Below are 18,406 nucleotides of genomic sequence, written 5' to 3'. Positions count from 1 at the left end.
AACGTCCCTTCTACAAAGGAGAAAATTTTCGATTGTTGATTGATCGAAAAAAATTTCGATTCAAAATCGCATTTTGAGGCGATTGTTGCAGGCCGATGTTTAACATTGCTTTATTAAGGAACTTTCATGTTTTTGGTAGAACGAAAGCCCTTCTCTAAGTGTTTCAAAATCGCGTCTCATTTTTGTGAATTTTGCAGGCCGCAGCTTAACATTTTTTTCTCTACAACTGGGAAAGCGAGAAAGTCAACTTTGCCCGCATTTTGAAGGGGAAACTTCCTGCTACAAGTGTGAAAAGTTTCTGTTGTCAGACGTTGCCAAATGCGCATTAAAACTTCTGTGTAATCTTGTTGGGGCAACTTGCAAAGAACCCTCCCGACTGTCTGGTGATGTTGGGGAAGATTTGCCTACAAAACTGCACTCAGTTGACCTAAACATGTATAATACTCAGGGCCTACGCTACAAGAACCAACGAATGACACAAAACATAAATACTATGACCAACATGACTAATAATGGGTGGCGATGGCAAATGAAAACGATGCTACACTATTGCCTACGTATGTACAAGTCCCTTGCGCCTCACCTCTTAGAACACCTTGCACTGTGGTACTGCCGGCGTGTAAAAAGCGCCAGAAAACAATTTTTTTGCAACTGTTCTCCAACCGAACACCAACGCCTTATCGAAAGGCTCCGGATCGCAACCCGTGCAGATGTTCATCACGGCCTTCACTTCAGCTTCGGCCGGTTCCCGTTCATCGCTCTCCTTCTGCAGCTTCAGTATGGGCGCATTGTTGCCGATCCCCGCCAGTCCATACTGGAGGCTTTGCTGGTAGGTGGGACTTCCTGCTGCCGGCCCACCAAGCAGGCCGTCGTCATACAAGGTCCCACCCGCAACAAACAGCCCTCGCTTCGAGTGCTTTTTCTCCTTCAAACTATCGACTTTCTTGGACAGTTTGTCCCCGAACTTTGGACTGTCCAAGTCCGCTTCCTCAGCTTGCTGGGCCTGGTTGTGTCGCTTGAACAAGGCGTGGCCTCCATATGCGCCCACGAACTGGACATTGGCAGGATTTTGATTGGAGGCGAAGCCCACCGCCTGGGTGCCAAAGCTGCCAGCCCCCTGGGGCAGCAGCGGCTGCTGCGAGAAGACCTGCTGAGGCTGCGGTTGCAGGAACTGCGCAAACTGCGCCCCCTTGGTCAGCTGCTGGGTGACAACGCCCCCTATCAGCTGCCCATTGGCGTACCCCACGTTATACTCCTGCCCCTGGATCAGCTGCGGCTGCTGCCCAGTGGCGAAGTTGATTCTGGTGCCGCGGTTGTTCAGCTGCCCGCCTGTCAGCAGCGGGTGGGCGGGCAAAGGCGAGCGAACCGTCGTAGTGGGCGCTGGGGTGGTGATCATGTTGCCGTTGTGGTCGTATTGGTGGGCGTGATGGTGCTTGTGGTCTTTGTGGGCTTTGCCCGCCGTTAGCGCCACGTTGTACAGCTGCACCATTGTGATCTCGCCCAACATTCCTCCGGAACCTGCGGAAAAACCACGGTTATTTGGCTCGAAGGGGCTGAAGACTGCTGTACCTTTAGGCGCCTCGTAGCCCTCTTGGAACCCGCCCCCTAGTTGACTCTGCGCCTGCCCTGTAATGGCAATGCCTCCAGATGGGATCACATGACCCACCAGCTGCAAGCATGTCACCATTGGATTAGTGATAAAAAGAATCACATTTGAATGGAAATTAATAGGACTGTGTAATGGCTTCTGTAGAAGGACAGTAGGGAATTGATAGGGGATCCAGTGGGGCGCTAGGGAAACGAATTACCCTGTTGTGGAAGCCTCGCCCAACACGCTCAGCATTGACCCAAATCTGCCATTCCCCGGTCTTTCCGTTCCAGCTCTGGCACGTGTGGTACCATTTGTTGAGTCTCAATGGGTAGTTGAGGCGATAGAAGGTGTGGCCATCTATGTTCAGGCTGAAGTAGCTGGAACGGTCCGTGTTGGATATCCAGGCGTAGATGGCCTTTGGCTGGCCATCAACTGCAACAGAAGTTTAGTTGGATAGTAAAGTTAGGGAAGTAGTCCATTTGGCTCTAGGAGACGACAGTTCAGTGCAGTTTGCCAAAGATCTTAACATCGTCCAACCTTCTGCAAAGTCTCTTATGTTCAACACTAATGAGAACTTGTCGGATCAGGAACAAAGTCCCATCAAATTTGGAGCAGTTCAGCTAAAATTCTGTTCATGCAATATTGATCCTTGGCCCAAATAGCCGGAATGTTGACTGAAAGTGTCCCTCTTCGATTGCCGGAAGTTCCTCCGGTCAAGTTAGTGCGCCTAATGGCCCGATTTCCTTCTAACTCACTTACAGTTGACTGATTTTTCCATCAAAGACTAATTAATGTTGCATAAATTGCCTGTTAGGTCTAGTTCCGACCAAACCGGTATTGATCAAATGGCAATAAGAGTAAGCGCACACTTGCTAATTGCCGGATTTGTTAGGAAAAGTGTATTGCGAAAGGCAACTGACCTGAAATGACCACAAGGGACATTTTCGGGCATAAGCCGACAAAATAACACCCCCAAAACTTGCATGTTATTCTGGTACGGACGTTTCGTTAGGCTTGCATCTTCAGACCAAGCAGCGTTATCTCGGGACATTCCACAGAAGAAAGCGCCACCCAAAGTCGCATTAGCCATTCTTCAATCAACAGCTGTAGATTACTTTGCACCATTTGCATAATACAGGAATTTTCACTTTCATTGATTTGATTGAAAGATTAAGAAATCGAACATCGGTGTTGAACAATTAATTTTTCAAAAAACGCAAAATTTTATGCTAAAATTTGTTTTTTGAGTATTAGATGTTTGGGTATAAAATGAACATTTTAAGTCACAATTTGTCATCCTTTGAAAGTTGCTTGAAACTTAAAAAATTTATATTGATTGCGAGACTTTACATTTACAAATGGCGAAAAATCAGGATTCAACGCGATTTTATTGCAAATATCGGAATTTTAAGCGCAAAGTGGTCGCAATTGACGGCGAAAGCTTCAAGTTGCTGCTTGCCTCGTCTTTTAAATTTCAGAGTTTTCAAGAAGGGACACTCAATTTTACAAAGGGCAAAATTATCAGGAATTGATGCGACTACATTGAAAATTTATCATAGTTTAAAACAATCAGGCAGCCCTTGTAGGAGTATGAGCCCAGTGTTTCTTACCAGCATAGGAGAAGATGGGATGATCGTTCGAATGATTGGTCGATTTGGCCCAATAGCAAATGGTAAACTGCTTCAAATCTGGAATGTCTGCTTTGTATTGGATGTACTGGAAGTACAAATCCTGTGTGAATCCCACTTTGTAGACGCTGCATTGGTCGTTTGGTTCCTCCAAAGGTTCCTCTGCAGGATATCTGAAAGCGATGGGAAATTTGCTTGGGCATTTCTAAGCGTTTGGTTCAACTTGAGGATTATTAATTAATCTGGATCGTTAAGTGAGTGGCTTTTGACAAAATAATCACTTTGTCCCACGTTGAACAATGGCGATTTTTGCACAGGGAGTTTCATGGACGGTTTTCGAAGAAACTTCCAAAAACGCTGTTATTATGGTATTCATTTTTCATTTTTAATGGTAAAGTACGGGCGATTTTTTACACATACATACATAAAACATTCGGGACATAAATTTTCCAAAATTTAACAGTTTTTGTGCAAGTCAAATTGAAGTCAATTTTCCATTTGTTGTTTTTCAATATCGTTGCAGACACTTTGATAAAACTGGGTTTTTTGACTTTGGTACTTTCCAAGCTAGCAGGAGAAAGATGCCAATTAATGTCAGCATATGGTTCGATTTGAGGATTGCTAATTAGTCTGGCTGATTAAGTGAAGAGCTTTGGCCAAAACAGTCATTTATTGGCCTCTATGCAGCTGTCGGCTGATTTAATTTCAAACGAATGATATTTAATGGGCGTTGGGGAATTTGCAAATCATGCGGGATCTGCTAATTAACAAACTGGCCGAAAGCGCCAAATAATTTAGTTTTAGCTCCATTGTAAACCCGGGAGCTTATTAGCAGTTTGTTGTCCAAACCAGAAAACCCGCAAACTTTTCTCAATTGGTTATTTTTGCGTGAAAGCCTTGACGATTTCCGCCACTCAACGCTCAACAAACTGCTTAAATCTGCTACTCACCCTCCAGTTAAGAGTCCGAATCCTCCACCTCCATAGGCGGGTTTTGAGGGCTGATGGAAGAAATCGCTATGCAAGAGCGGCTGCCACGACTGAGGGTCATGAACATCTGCATTCACTGCTACGATCACCAAACAAAGAGCTTGCAGGAAACGAGCGCTCGAGATCTTCATGCTGGCTTAAACGATCACTGTCATCTGCAATCACAACCGAAACGTTTTCATCAGCCGGCAGCTTTCACCCTGTTTCTTCAGATTTTTTTCCAAATAATGGAACAATCGCTTGTGCTTCAAATATCACCACATGTTTAATGGTGTTTAATGGACGATAATTGGTGGAAGCGACGGATTGCAAGGTCGCAATTGCATTCCGCAGCCTTATGCAATGAGTGTTGGTCATTTAAAAGGCCTGTGATTATGATAATGGGGCGCCCATGGATGGCTTAATTGCATGCGGAGGAGCGTCAGCCTAAAAGTGAGGTCGCGTGGAATTACCACTAGCCAAGGCTGCAAAATTGCGGCATTTTGCCATCAAACAATGTCTTTTTTCTTAATTAGTGGCTGAAAATCTTATTTCGCTCTAGAATTACCAGGGCATAGCGTCCATGCACTGTGCTTCCTCGTGGTTTCATTTTTTGCTTAATTGGTGCATAGTTTTCATATTTTAAAGAAATTGTTGGATAATTCTAAGAAAATCTTCTCCACTGGGCAACGAATGCCAAAATATGCAAAAAAGGTGGTATTGAACTTTTTTATAAAATTAATAGTAAGGAAGATTATGGATGTTTGTTGGTCTTTGGCCCAGTTTTGAGAGAGGTTTTCAAATTTTGATTTTTCAGCAAACTAAGAGCACTTTTTCAAAAGTCCAAAAGAGCGATAAAAGTGAAACTGCGTGGAAATTGTGCCAAAAATTGGCCATTTTCGGGAATGAGCGGCATTTACATGGGGAATAAATGGAGACATTTCCTCCCTAGTGTCCCTGCGAAAGTATTGTGTGTGAAAATTGGATCATTTAATGGAAATTTTGGGGTTTTATGGCGGTTTGAAGACTCAACCCCGCTAAGAGCCTGTACAAAGTTTTCTTTATGTCTTCCCTAGTTGATCCCAAGATCCCAAATGCGCGTCCTCTTGAAAAATTCATAACTTCGAAGCCAAAGCACTTCGCAACTTTTGAAAAATTTTTGCAATCGAGAGAAGACATTTGACTCTGCACGTTCTGAAAGTATCAGTTAAATCCTTTAACTTTCTGATTTTTACGAACTTGGAAAATTTTGTGCAGAAAATGAGGGTATTCGCCAAAATATGCGTTCTCTTGAAAAATTCATAACTTCAAAGTCAAAAAACATAGCAACTTAAAATTTACAGTCGAGAGCAGACGTTTGGGTCGTCACTTTCTGAAAATTTGATTTGAATCCACCGACTTGCGGATTTTTACGAACTTTCAAAACTTTGTGCAGAAAATGGGCGATTTAGCCAAATGCGGGATCTCTTGAAAAATTCATAACTTCGAACCGAACGCAAGTAGCAACCTGACATTTTTACCGTCCAGAGAACACATTTGCGTCTGCACGTTCTGGAAATATAATTTAAATCCTCCCACTTTCTGATTTTTACGAACTTGGAAAGTTTTGTGCAGAAAATCAGCGTTTTCGCCCAAATGCGCGTTTTCTTGACAAATTCAGAACTACGAAGCGAAAGCACCTACGAACTTGAAATTTTTACAGCCCAGAGAACACATTTGAGTCTGCACGTCCTGAAATTTTAATTTAAATCCCCCAACTGTCTGATTTTTACGAACTTGGCAAGTTTTGTGCAGAAAATTAGCGTTTTTGCCCAAATGACCGTTCTCTTGAAAAATTCACAACTTCGAAGCCAAAGCACCTAGAAACTTTTAATTTTTACAGTCGAGAGCAGACGTTTGTGTCGGCACGTTCTGAAAATATAATTTAAATCACCCCACTTTCTGATTTTTACGAACTTGGAAAGTTTTGTGCAGAATATCAGCGTTTTCGCCCAAACGCGCGTTTTCTTGACAAATTCAGAACTACGAAGCGAAAGCACCTACAAACTTGAAATTTGTACAGTCCAGAGAACACATTTGAGTCTGCACGTTCGGAAAATATAATTTAAATCCCCCAGCTGTCTGATTTTTACGAACTTGGAAAGTTTTGTGCAAAAAATTAGCGTTTTTGCCCAAATGACCGTTCTCTTGAAAAATTCACAACTTCGAAGCCAAAGCACCTAGAAACTTTAAATTTTTACAGTCGAGAGCAGAGGTTTGTGTTGGCACGTTCTGAAAATTTCATTTAAATCCACAGACTTGCGGATTTTTACGAACTTTCAAAACTTTGTGCAGAAAATTAGCGTTTTCCCCAAATAGCCGTTCACTTGAAAAAATCATAACTTCGAACTGAATACAAGTAGCAACTTGAAATTTTTGCAGTCAAGAGAATACATTTGAGTCTGCACGTTCTCAAAATATCATTAAAATCCTTTAACATTCTGATTTTTACCAACTTGGAAAATTTTATGCAGAAAATGAGGGTATTCGCCAAAATACGCGTTCTCTTGAAAAATTTATAACTTCGAAGCCAAAGCATATAGCAACTGGAAATTTTTACAGTTCACAGAAGACATTTGAATCTGCACGTTCGGAAAATTTCATTTAAACATCACGAATTTCTGATTTTTACGAACTTGGAAAATTCTGTGCAGAAAATTAACGTTTTCGCACAAATGCGCGTTCTCTTAACAAATTGATAACTTCGAAGCTAAAGCACATAGCAACTTGAAATTTTTACAATCGAGAGCAGACGTTTTGGTCGGCACTTTCTGCAAATTTCATTTAAATCCACCGGCTTGCGGATTTTAACGCACTTTCAAAACTTTGTGCAGAAAATGGGCGTTTTCGCCCAATGCTGGTTCTCTTTAAAAATTTATAAGTTCGAAGCCAAAGCAAGTAGCAAGTTGGAATTTTTGCAGTAGGGAGAATACATTTGAGTCTGCACGTTCTGAAAATATCATTTAAATCCTTTAACTTTCAGATTTGTACGAAGTTGGAAAGTTTTGTGCAGAAAATCAGCGTTTTCGCCCAAATGCCCGTTCTCTTGAAAAATTCATAACTTCGAAGCCAAAGCACATAACAACTAGAAATTGTTACAGTTCATAGAAGACATTTGAATCTGCACGTTCTGAAAATTTCAATTAACTATCCCAAATTTCTGATTTTTACGAACTTGGTAAATTTTGTGCAGAAAATGAACGTTTTCGCACAAATGCGCGTTCTCTTGAACAATTCAACAAAGCTCATTAGGCAAAAACGTTGCTTTTTGTGAATCGTCCAACATGTTCCCAGCTATTCAATAGGATTTAGAAAAAAACTCTAAAGCGCCAAAAACCAAAAACGATCGCGCAATCTTAAGGAAAACACTGAATCTAGCGGATTAATTTGCATCAAAAACTTCCAAACAAATTCTTCCAAAACTGATACATTTCGGGTCCTGTTGCTTGGCGGCTATTTCATAGGAAATAAGCTCGATCTTTACACTTCTAAGGGCAGAAATGAAAAGTCAACTTCTTGTTAAGAGTGAGGACAAAATCCCAAAAATCCTGCACCAAACCACGATTTTTCCAATGCGATTGCATCTTGTTTACGCAACAATCACTTAAACAGCATTCCATTCCAAATCTCTAAAGTGCAGTAATGATGCATCGCAGCCTACTTACGTGTGATTGACTTCAATCCAAGGAGAAGAAGAAAAATTAAATGTTTTAAAATCAACCACAGCCTAAGCCTAAATCGGAACCAGCAAAAAATAACGATCTTACATCAAGTGAAGAATTCCCAAAAATCCAGCCGCAAAGCGCACTTTAAACTAGCTCGGCTTCACGCACGTTGAGGAAATACCGATCAAAGAACCGGCCGCCAAAGAACTAACAGTACTTCGGTTTCACTTGAGTACTGTCGGTCAATCGGTCGTATGTCTTGGGGAAGTTCCCCTTTGCAAGTGGGGATTTTTCACTTTCCCTCATCGAACTTATCTCGACCAACAAACATGTAACAGGCGGGCACGCTTTTAAAGTTGCTTACTCTCAATTTTCTCAAGGATTTTTATGCTTGTTGTTTAATTGTTTCGGTTCAAGATTCAATCGTTTAATTCAATTTAAACGTTAATTGAATAAAATCTATTTCCATTAAGGATAGAAAATTGAGCAGAAAAGATGCAGAGAAGAGCACAAAAACTGGGGAAAGTTTGGGGAACAAGACGCACGGGAAAAGGCGACTAATTTCAGAAAAAGATGCGAACATCAAAGCTCACAGCAATGTAAGGATTGAGGAAGGACAAACGGGCTTAGCTGCTACACAAACCAAAGCAGGAAAAATCAGCAAAAAGTTTGCAAAACAAGACGCAAATCAACATAAGCATAAGCGAAAACTGAACCGACGAAAACAAACTGAACATTCCTTAGGCAATCGCCTACTTAATGAGATGAGCAGCCATAGAGAGAAAGGAACTGTGAAATGCCTCCATAAAACACCATCAGGCAAAGAGATAAAACGAATCGGCAAATTTTCATTTTGGCAAAAACTATCGATACTTCCGGACTTGAAACGCATTGCCACACTTCTCTCGCTTGAATTGGCAAATGCTTCCACATAATTCTCTAATGGCTGGTCATTTATGCATGGAATGCTTGCATGTGCATCAGCGTGGGTTGGGACTGTTGCAACACACTGGTTGAAAGTGAGAATTTGACGAAAATCGATGTTTTTCGCCCCATTATGTTACACATTGAGTGATTCAACCAGAACAATTGACCAAGAATAATCGCGATCTTAAAAAAACAAATCGTCGACCTTCAAGGAAACTTCTGGGTGAACCAACTAGGACACGGATATCCTTCGCAATTCCATTCGGCACAGAAAAAATGGGCGATTAGTAATAAAGGTTGGGCATTTTTTTCTGTAATTATCCAGTTCTTGAATGAGGATTATGCAATTTGGCAACTTTCTCTAACGCGAGATATAGAAATCATGTAGGAAAACCATTACCTTTCTACTGTAGTTTGGGCTGCACATCTCAATTAGCCAATTTCCATTCATGTTAATTATTACATTAATTATCGAGTGGTGTAATTAACTGCTTAACTCGAAACCACTGAAAGCTGGGATTTTTTGAGAAATCGTGCACGTTTTTCAGGGGCTTCAGGGCTTAAAGAGTTTAATGGATTAACAACCTAAACATTACAGTTTAATGGATTTTGACTTCAAAATCCATTCGATTCTAATGTATTTGTTGAACCGAGCTTTTCAGCACAGTAATATACAAAATTTGCCTCAAATTTTCTGGTTTGAAATGCAGCAGTTTTCGATTTTCCTTTTCAAAAATCGACTTAAGAACACAATATTGCCAGTAGCTCGCTTATTATGAATTTTGGACAAAAACTTATAGCCACATTTTTTATAGAAATTTACCTCCTAAATGCAGTCGTGTTTTCGCAATTTTGCTTTCGTTTTCGGTTTTGGAGAAGTTTAGCGTTTTTTGGAAGCAACGTATCTCGCATCAGGTACCTCAAAAACGGTTTATGGGAGACTCTGGGAAAAATATTCCTGATACTTTGATATACGCGGAATAGTCCATCATCAGCACCTTTTCTCGATGCCAATATTGATGTTGTATATAAAAATAAAATGTGAAAATCGACAAAAATCCTTAAATAAATGTGTTCGCCCCAAACATGTTTCGCCGAAAAAGCAAAAAAAATCCAAATTTTTCCTTTCACATACAGTTTCTGATGGACAAAGTCCATGCCAAAGTGGGTAGGTTTGTTTCGCAAAAAATCTTTGAACTAGCTAGGGGGGAAGAAAGGAAACTTGTGCAGATTCTTAAGGGCGCTGATTATTCAAAGCTCGATAAAGCCCCCAACTCTCCACCAAACGGCATTATTTTCACTCAAATAGCGCTTTTCCATCCTTGCTTCATATTTAACAGAAATTTAGCCCATTTGGGGGGACAAAAAACTCGGCAATTGAGCCTCATATGGACAAAACTTGGCCTGTTTAGCTGACAAGTCAAAAGAATGATTTTTGAGCAATTTGGACCCTTCTTTCCACTGGCCTGCTCAAAATTCCGCTACTAGTTGTAATTTTGGAAATATTTGCGTTCTTTTGAAGCCCACGTGCTCCGAGAACTTGAAGAAATCACACATTTCTTCCAATCGATTCGATAACGGCTTTCCACAACAGTAAATTGCAAAAAGCCGATTTAATAATAAGAGTAACTGTCTACAAAGAATGGAAGTTTAATAATGCAGTGATATTGACGAAGGCCAAACAATCGATCCATGTTTTAATCGGCTTTTGAGAAAATTCATGCAAAAACGCCCGCAGTGAGTTTGCGAGTGGAAAAATTCCAATTTCCTCCATAAAATCCTCCGCAAAGACACACAAACCATCAGTGAGTGTACGCAAGAAAAATGTAAATCAACGATCGATTACACAACATGCGAATTGACTTTCCCATGTGCGTCTATCTAGAACAAGAGTGTAAAGACGGTCCAAAAGCGACAGGATTATAAATCATTTTTAAGGCTGCACATGTAAAACGATTCAACCGAGTATGTATCGATATGTGTTGAATATCTACGCCTATTATAAGGATAAGCATCGCGCACTCGAAGGATTACACAACAAGAAGCTTTCTAAAAACATTAGGGCGCGGCTTATGTGGCGACTAATTGCTCCCAATTTTCGATAACACTTCTATGAAGAAATCATCTAGAATGGACAGTTAATATCGTGTACTTCGGTGTATCGATTAGAGCTCTAAATGGGGCGCGAGTAGAATACAACGCCTGAATTCCCTGTTTCGGGGATTCTGGCGAGGAAAAAAGTGAAAAAATTAGAGAGTTTCGAAGGATTTTTTGTACTCAATATTGTGAATGGTAAAGCTAAAGACGTCACAGGAAGAGTCCCAGAAGAAGGGAAGCAAACTCGGGCCCATCAAAGGCCAAAGCCGATCCCTATCGGTTCCATTAAACTATCCATCATCCGGCTAAGTGGAGCGCGTATTGTCTCTTAAAGATTGCTTATTATTCCGATATCGATCTTAAGACTTAACTATCGGCGCATTTTTGCGCAGGTTGAAGTGACCTGAATTTGGACTTAGCTAGACGTAAAAAGTTGCGCAAGCAAAGCCATTAGTTTTGTATGGGCATCGCCCAAAATCGCCTAAACCAGCGGACATTTTAACTCGAATTACCTGCTGAACTAGATAGATAATTATGAAAACTCGTTGCGTTTGCCATGGATTAATTAACATTCCCAGTTGGGAATTGAACTGTTGTTTCTTCCCCTCTATTCTCTCGCAGATGTTTCGCAACCTGATGGAATGGCATAATTGCAAAAAACCGGCAAAAAAGGCGGCACTAAATTCTGTTTGAAAAAATCGCGCCCTGTCATTATGATTTTGCAAGTTGGCCATTCTATAAAGAACAGTGTTATTAGCAGACTGTTACGTGAGTTGCCACTATTTGGTGTCAGCCAGCCTTTGTACTGTCTGTCTTTTATAATAATAAAGGCAAATTGCCATTTTCTATATTAATATTAGCTAATTCCCTAAGCCTCACTGCTCGGTTTTAATCCCAAGAACGCTCCAAAACAAAATATGCTAATCATTTACAATCACCAAAGTGTTTCATCAACCCCACAAGTTCACTATCAACCCAAAAAAAGCAAAGTTGCGATGACCAGCGTGAGTTTCACCATCATTTCCTGGTGGTCGAATTTCTAGAATTACGGTGATTTGAATGCGCCATCGAAATCCCGGAAGCGAACATGCTTCGATGTGTGACATAATTTTTTTCTTGCGCAAATTGCACGGTTCCTGACTGCTGAAGGATTTCATTCGACGGATTGAATCATCGGAATGTCAGGCAGATAATTGCAGACTACCTGCATGTGAGTGCAACAAGGCAGATGGCCGAAACTCTCTGTGGTGGAATGAGATGAAATGATGAGAGACGTGAGCGTCAGGCTCCGCCTCCTGTTCCGGGCATCCTTTTCCTCTGCATACTTTGAAGCGCCTTCCTTGTTCCACTCATCGGGAATTCASCCTCCTGAGCACAGTATGTTCATAAACAATCGTTTCACTTCGAAGGCACCTTAGGCCTGGGTACTTAGGCTGGGAAGATGTKGATGACTCTTTTTTAGATTTATTTTAAGGGCCATTTATTAATAATATTTTTAAAATTTCTTCAAAATTTCAGAATTTTCTAGTTTTCGCCGTTACTCTTTCTTCGGAATGCTCAATTTTCTAAATTTTCACTTAAAACTGCTGATAAAAAATAAATTTTCAATCCGTGATCGCTTTGTAAAAAGTTTTGAACTCCCCTTCCAGTGCCGAATTTGGAACAGAAATCAAACAATTTTCTCTCAAAAAATGAACAGAATAAGCGGAAGTTGACAACAGATTATTTGGAAATCTTGTCACCTCCATACCTCTGAAGACTGTAGAGTTTGTTTAAAAAACTGTGGTTTTTCAGTTTTGACTGATTTTTTACTTTCCTTTACTTTCTACTCGAAAACGCTGTATTTTGTAGAGTTTCACTTAAAAATACTGACGATCTGGACGTCTTTTACGCGAAAAATTACAAGATAAATTTATGGCTTTGTAAACATTTGCCAAAAACTTTTTTCAGCGCCGAATTCGAGATAAAAACGAAAATAAATTCCTGCCGTTTTTCTCCGAAACCGATAACAAAAAAGGTTTTTTCCAAAACCGATCACAAAACTAAAAGTAATTTTAGTTTTAACAACTTTTCTATTTAGCAATCATTTTTACGCAAAAATCGCATTATTTTTCATTTAAAATACTGACAATCTTTAGGCATTTTCTGTGAAAAAAATAGATAAAATTCGCGTCCTTAACAGCTTTGCAAAAATTTTTGGAAAACTTTTTGCAGCTTCCAATGATGGACAAAACTCTAATAATTATTTCTGGGCCTTGCCAAAAATACTCAAAAAGCGAAAGTTTATAATCATTTATTTGGAAAACTCTTCGAACTGGAGTTTCTTCACTTTTAGGTCAATATTTCTAAACAACACTGACTCTAAACATAAATAGCGCGATTTCGTAACGTTTTACTGTAAAATACTGGCAAACTGAAACTTTTATGCAAAAAAAATAAGTGATCGGTTTTACAAGAAAACTCGTCGACTTTCTTTGGACTCAGTTTTGTTGCTGGAAAACTCTAGATGACCTTTTTAGTTTTTTTACCCTTTTTTAGATATGAAAGTGCCAGTCTCGGGTCTCGTGAAGCTTTAATAAATCACTTGCAGCTCATGAACCGATGAGTTATAACTCGTTAACTCAGAGAGCGGCAACAACTCAACACAGTGTTACCCAGGCCTAAGGTACATTGATACCTTGTTGCATCTGGAAGATTCTCACCCTAGTTAACCACGCCCGCTTCAATAGAAATTAATTAAAATTCCCTGATTGGGCGAGAAACAGTGAATTTGTTAACACTTGCATAACTGTTTTCAACATGTAATTAGTGCTGTTTGCTCATATAAAAGCCAAGCAACAATTGAATGGAATTCAAGCTGAGGGGATTCTCTCACGACACTTTTTCAATGTCTTGTCGAGAGCGCTTGAAGTGAACAGGAAAAATCGAAAAATCGCTTTTAAAGTAACAAGACTGCCAGGCATGGGAATTAGTCACGTAAAAGATGACTGGCGATTGTTTAAGTGGTTTGTCGAGGCTTTTGTTCTTGAGCAATGAAAATGCAGTCAAATCGAGTGCATTTGCTGGGATATTAAAGGCCACTTTCCCTGGAATATGGGAGGAAATTTTAGGACGGATTCAAGATCCGAAGAAATTGCTAAAACTTTCGCGATAAAACGCTCTTGAACTGTGGAACTTTCGATTTTTCACTAGGAATTTGTCGATGCAGAAGTTGTGCCCGAACTGCTTTCAACTGCTGAAGGAATTTGTTGATACAGAAGTGAAGTCTTTAAAACGTTCGCATAAAATCGTCTTTAAACCGTTTCAATTTCAAGTTTCAGAAGAGACTCAAGATCCGAAGAACGAATGAATTAAATCGTCCTCAAACCGTCGAATTTTCACATTTTCCCTGGCTGTAAAGCCCTGGCTGTAAAGCAGCGMAACACTGCCAACACTGGACTGGGGTCAAATCAATAATWTTAATATTTTTTTACAAACTTTTTGTTGGGTATTTCGCCTCGAAAATTTTTGTCTTTGAAAAAGACAGAATTTCSTCAMGTSTTCTATTACAGATTGATAAATAGTGCTYCTATTTCGCAATAAGAACGAATTATTTATCAAAAAGTAATCAAGAACTATCACCTAGAGGTTAATAATAACAATTTTAATATTGTTTCATACTACCCCGACTTGAAACTATTTATTAAAAAACATAAATTCGTTAATAATGATTAACGTTTYTGAGGTTCTMAAACCCCAGTAACTCGCTCTGTGGGTAGAATCATTTTAATAAACACTACCTGAAGTATAACCGACAAAAATCGCAATACTGTTTAACCTACCGGTCAGTAGCTCGTTCACTAACKAGGGCGCGTCGCGCTTGCTTCAAATAGCCGTTTGGCAACACTCGAATATTCCGGTTCAATTACGGAACATTCCCTAGTAGTCATCYCGCTGGCAGCGTTGCCGCTGCCGCTAGTTTTTCCGCGCTCACCGCACCAATMGACAAGTAATAAAAAACAATAATTGCGTCAGTGCCAAATATTTTGGGACAGACYAAGACTCTGAAGAGGGCAGGCGTGCGTGCCAGCGAAACGCTAGAACCAAAAACTCACAGTCAAGGCAGCCCAAGCCAGTTAACATTGAAAGGAAAACGTCTTGAACTTGCCATCCAAAATCGGACCTTTCCAAGCAATTAAAGCGGTCGTAATGCGATTACGCCATATATTGCGCTTCAGAATTGGTGTGGACCAAATTAGGTGAAAGTGGCCCGAAGACACGYACATGCTTAGCATTGATTACGATTCGGTTCGTTACAGTTGAGTGAAAAAACGATCACCAGAGATAAATGAAACAAACGTCGTTAAAGAAAAATCGACTTTAATCGCCCAATAAGTACAACGTTAAGTAATGGAGCTGCTTGAATGTACAGTGGCCTCACACCCATGMAACACCCAGTATATTTTTCSCGATTATTTTCSTARTCCTAAGACCGTATCAACTCCTGCTGGACTATCAATCATCATCTCAGCTGGGCAAACCTGGAAGGAATCTGTGAAAATATACCGAGTGTTTTCAACGCAAAGCCCTAAACAGTCTGTTTGGAGCTGGCAAGCCTCTTGGAGAGATCGAGAGCCAGTTTGTAGCCGAGCTCCACCCGCCGATCGACTCCTTTCACCAAACCCTCCACTTCTTCCGAAGTGGCAATCAGCCCATTGTTCCCCAGGATGTTCTCCTTGGTCTTCTCAATGTCCAGCAGATCCACCCCTCGACAGCAGTCGTCCAGCAGGATCGTTCTGAAGCCGCTCACAATCGCATCTGCAGCTGTTGCCCCTGAACAAACCCAGTCAGCTTCACCCCAACGTCCCAGAGCGAAGCTTACCAACGCAAACGTCGTAGGCGATGCCACACACATAGACATCAGTGACATTGCGCAGCTTCAGCTGCGCCTCCATTTTCGTGTCGGTCAGCTTCGAGTTGTCCCAAAAGGCCGAGTAGGAGTCGACCTCCGGGTTGGTGCCCTTGTAGATTTTAACCGCATTGGGCGCCACCTGGCAAGCTTACCATTAAGGTGGGGGTGAAGGTAAGCAGCGGGTGGGTTTACCTTGAGGTCTTTGTGCAGCTGGCCGCCCCAGGTGTTTTGCACGCAATGCCGCGGCCAGAGTTTCTGGGTTCGAGGAGGATCACCATCGAACCTCACAGTGTCGTAGACTCTGGCCTGCTCGGCCTTAACCGGACTGGAGGGATGGAATGGTCTTAAGCTACGGAAATGGCACACTTAGACACATTGCCAAGTTGGGCAACGTGAGGCCTTACTGGACATTGTCAATGAAGGAGACGTGGTCCTCCGGATGCCAGTCAAATGAGTAGAAAATCGCATCAAACTGCACAGTGTCCAGAAGGTTGTTGATCGGCTGGACAACGTCCTCCCCATTGTGTCTGGCAGCGCAGTTCCGAATGTCCAGAGTTCCGCAGATGAAGTCGTTCTGGACATCGATCACCAATAGCGCACTCACTGGCTTGACAATCTGGAAAGGTCCCATTCACAACCTGGCACGGTCCAGGCAGAGACTTACGGTTTTAATCCAGTTGTTCCAGCAAAAAGCGAACTCCTCCCTATCAATGTTCCCATCCAGGTTCCGGTCGAAAATCTCAAAAATTTCCTTCAGCCAGCTCTCCTTGACAGTGTACGAGTTTCCTTTGGCGTCCCGAAAAAGGGCTTTGCACAGCTCCTTAAACTCCCCATAGTTCAGCCAACCGTCGCTGGAAGAAATGGAAATGACTTTTCCGTTGAATGGTGTTGAATGGGGCCAATTAATTTCCAAGTTTGCAAAATTGCAAAATGAACGCTAAGGAACGGCGTAATTAAAGACAACACACTTAATCCGCTTGAAGTTGGCACGAGGTATCACAAGAACTGACCCAATTCTCGACGCCCCAAATCGATGAAATGAGGGCCCAAATTACAGCGTCAATTTTAACGCTTAAGGGCTGAAAAGGGTTGAGTTTCGCCTGATCGAAACTGTGCTACATGGAACATAGACGATCTAATTTAATGAATCTTTAGAACCGGAAAATTCACAGTTTACAGATAAGGAAACACCCAGGAGTCTTTGAAGCGAGACACAGAAGCAACACCAGCACAGATTGGGTTTGGGCTAATGGAGAAACCGATGAAGATGCTGAAGAGAAGTTGGATACAGTTTAATAGACCTACTTATAAGGGGAGACACACAGTCAAAGTACTTGATGAAGATGCTGAGGTGAAGCTGAAAGACGTTTAATGAACACCAAAATGGGAAGAAGCAATGAAGAACATTGAAGACCAAACTGACAGCACAACGCAAAAGCTTGCTTTAGAACAGAATAAGTCAACGTTCAAAGATAAAGAAGCACGCAAAAACCAGCAGCCGAAACCTTTTGCTAGAGCGAGACACCGAAACAAGGAGATAAGAATGCTTTTGACTCGATGAAGAAAACGCTAAGATGCTGAAGATGGGCTGGAAACCGTTTAATAGACGTTAGTATGAGAACTATTGAAGAACAATGAAGACTAAACTAATAGAAGACGACGCGAAAAGTTTCAAATTTGAAAAGAAGCACTGACGAACATCGAGGAGCCAATGTGCTGAAGATAAAGAGAAATTTAACAATTTTCGACTGGTGGTAAATATTTAAAACATTTGGACGCAAATGAGTAACCCTAAAGTGAAGCAGGGAGGCAAAAAGAAGAAGCCAAAGAACATCTTGCAGACATTTGATGAAGCATGAACAGCAGCCAGTCAAAAGCACCAACAACGACGCACAAAATTGAAGCTTTTAAACAGCAGAATCCACAGTAGGAACGAAAAAGAAGAACCCGCAGATCGTTTCTAACTTGATGACCCGGAAGTTGCCAATCCTCCTAGACTTCCGGTTCTTCTAACAATCCGGCGTAGTTACAAGGAGAATAAAAGTGTAATTTTCAAAAACCGTAAAAAAGTCAATGTTTCACTGCACTACAAAACGCTAAGATGCTGAAGATGAGCTGGAAATCGTTTAATGGACGCTAGTATGAGAACTATTGAAGAACAATGAAGACTAAACTAATAGAAGACGACGCGAAAAGTTTCAAATTTGAAAAGAAACACTGACGAACATCGAGTAGCCAATTTGCTGAAGATAAAGAGAAATTTTGCAATTTTCGACTGGTGGTAAATATTTAAAACATTTGGACGCAAATGAGGAGCCCTAAAGTGAGGCACGGAGGCAAAAAGAAGAAGCCAAAGAAAATCTTGCAGACATTTGATGAAGCATGAACAGCAGCCAGTAAAAAGCACAAAAACGACGCAAAAAATTGAAACTTTAAAAGAGCAGAATCCACAGTAGGAACGAAAAGGAAGAACCACCCGAGGATCGTTTCTGACTTGATGACCCGGAAGTTGTCAATCCTTCTAGACTTCCGGTTCTTCTAACAATCCGGCGTAGCTACAAGGAGATTAAAAGTGTAATTTTCAAAAACCGTAAAAAAGT

The 18,406-nt window shown here is 41.1% G+C and overlaps 3 protein-coding genes across 6 annotated transcripts in view; 1 reads left to right on the top strand and 2 right to left on the bottom strand.

Annotated features, from left to right (window-relative positions):
* Positions 1 to 18,406, top strand: part of LOC109534230 (coiled-coil domain-containing protein AGAP005037) — a gene marked incomplete in the record, with an annotated part of 72,231 nt that overhangs the window by 28,253 nt on the left and 25,572 nt on the right.
* LOC109543315 lies at positions 423 to 8,218 on the bottom strand. 2 transcript variants are annotated; one of them, XM_019912971.2, is made up of 6 exons: positions 7,994 to 8,218; positions 4,170 to 4,363; positions 3,202 to 3,392; positions 1,809 to 2,023; positions 1,570 to 1,669; positions 423 to 1,518 (listed from the first exon to the last, which is right to left on the bottom strand). In XM_019912971.2, the coding sequence occupies exons 2-6, from the start codon at positions 4,337 to 4,339 to the stop codon at positions 587 to 589; spliced, it is 1,608 nt and encodes a 535-aa protein (XP_019768530.2). In that variant the 5' UTR covers positions 4,340 to 4,363; positions 7,994 to 8,218; the 3' UTR covers positions 423 to 586. The 2 variants fall into 2 exon arrangements, with proteins under 2 accessions (XP_019768530.2, XP_048518709.1); XM_048662752.1 differs by lacking the exon at positions 7,994 to 8,218 and adding an exon at positions 7,892 to 7,968.
* The window catches only part of LOC109534249 (nicotinamidase), a 4,502-nt gene continuing 1,353 nt past the window's right edge, over positions 15,258 to 18,406 (bottom strand). Inside the window, exons 2-6 of the mRNA XM_048662753.1 lie at positions 16,471 to 16,657; positions 16,211 to 16,422; positions 15,999 to 16,155; positions 15,777 to 15,945; positions 15,258 to 15,727 (exon numbers count right to left, since the gene is read on the bottom strand). Of these exons, the coding sequence (XP_048518710.1) occupies positions 15,483 to 15,727; positions 15,777 to 15,945; positions 15,999 to 16,155; positions 16,211 to 16,422; positions 16,471 to 16,657 (970 nt within the window). The 3' untranslated portion in view covers positions 15,258 to 15,482. The remainder of the gene's footprint in view (positions 15,728 to 15,776; positions 15,946 to 15,998; positions 16,156 to 16,210; positions 16,423 to 16,470; positions 16,658 to 18,406) is intronic.

The sequence above is a fragment of the Dendroctonus ponderosae genome, unplaced genomic scaffold (genome assembly GCF_020466585.1).
Source record: "Dendroctonus ponderosae isolate FM_Combo_2020 unplaced genomic scaffold, Dpon_F_20191213v2 Dpon_F_20191213_11, whole genome shotgun sequence".
NCBI classification, from domain to species: domain Eukaryota; kingdom Metazoa; phylum Arthropoda; class Insecta; order Coleoptera; family Curculionidae; genus Dendroctonus; species Dendroctonus ponderosae.
The sequence above is the reverse complement of the archived record's forward strand: the minus strand, read 5'-3'. Positions and strand labels throughout refer to the sequence as shown.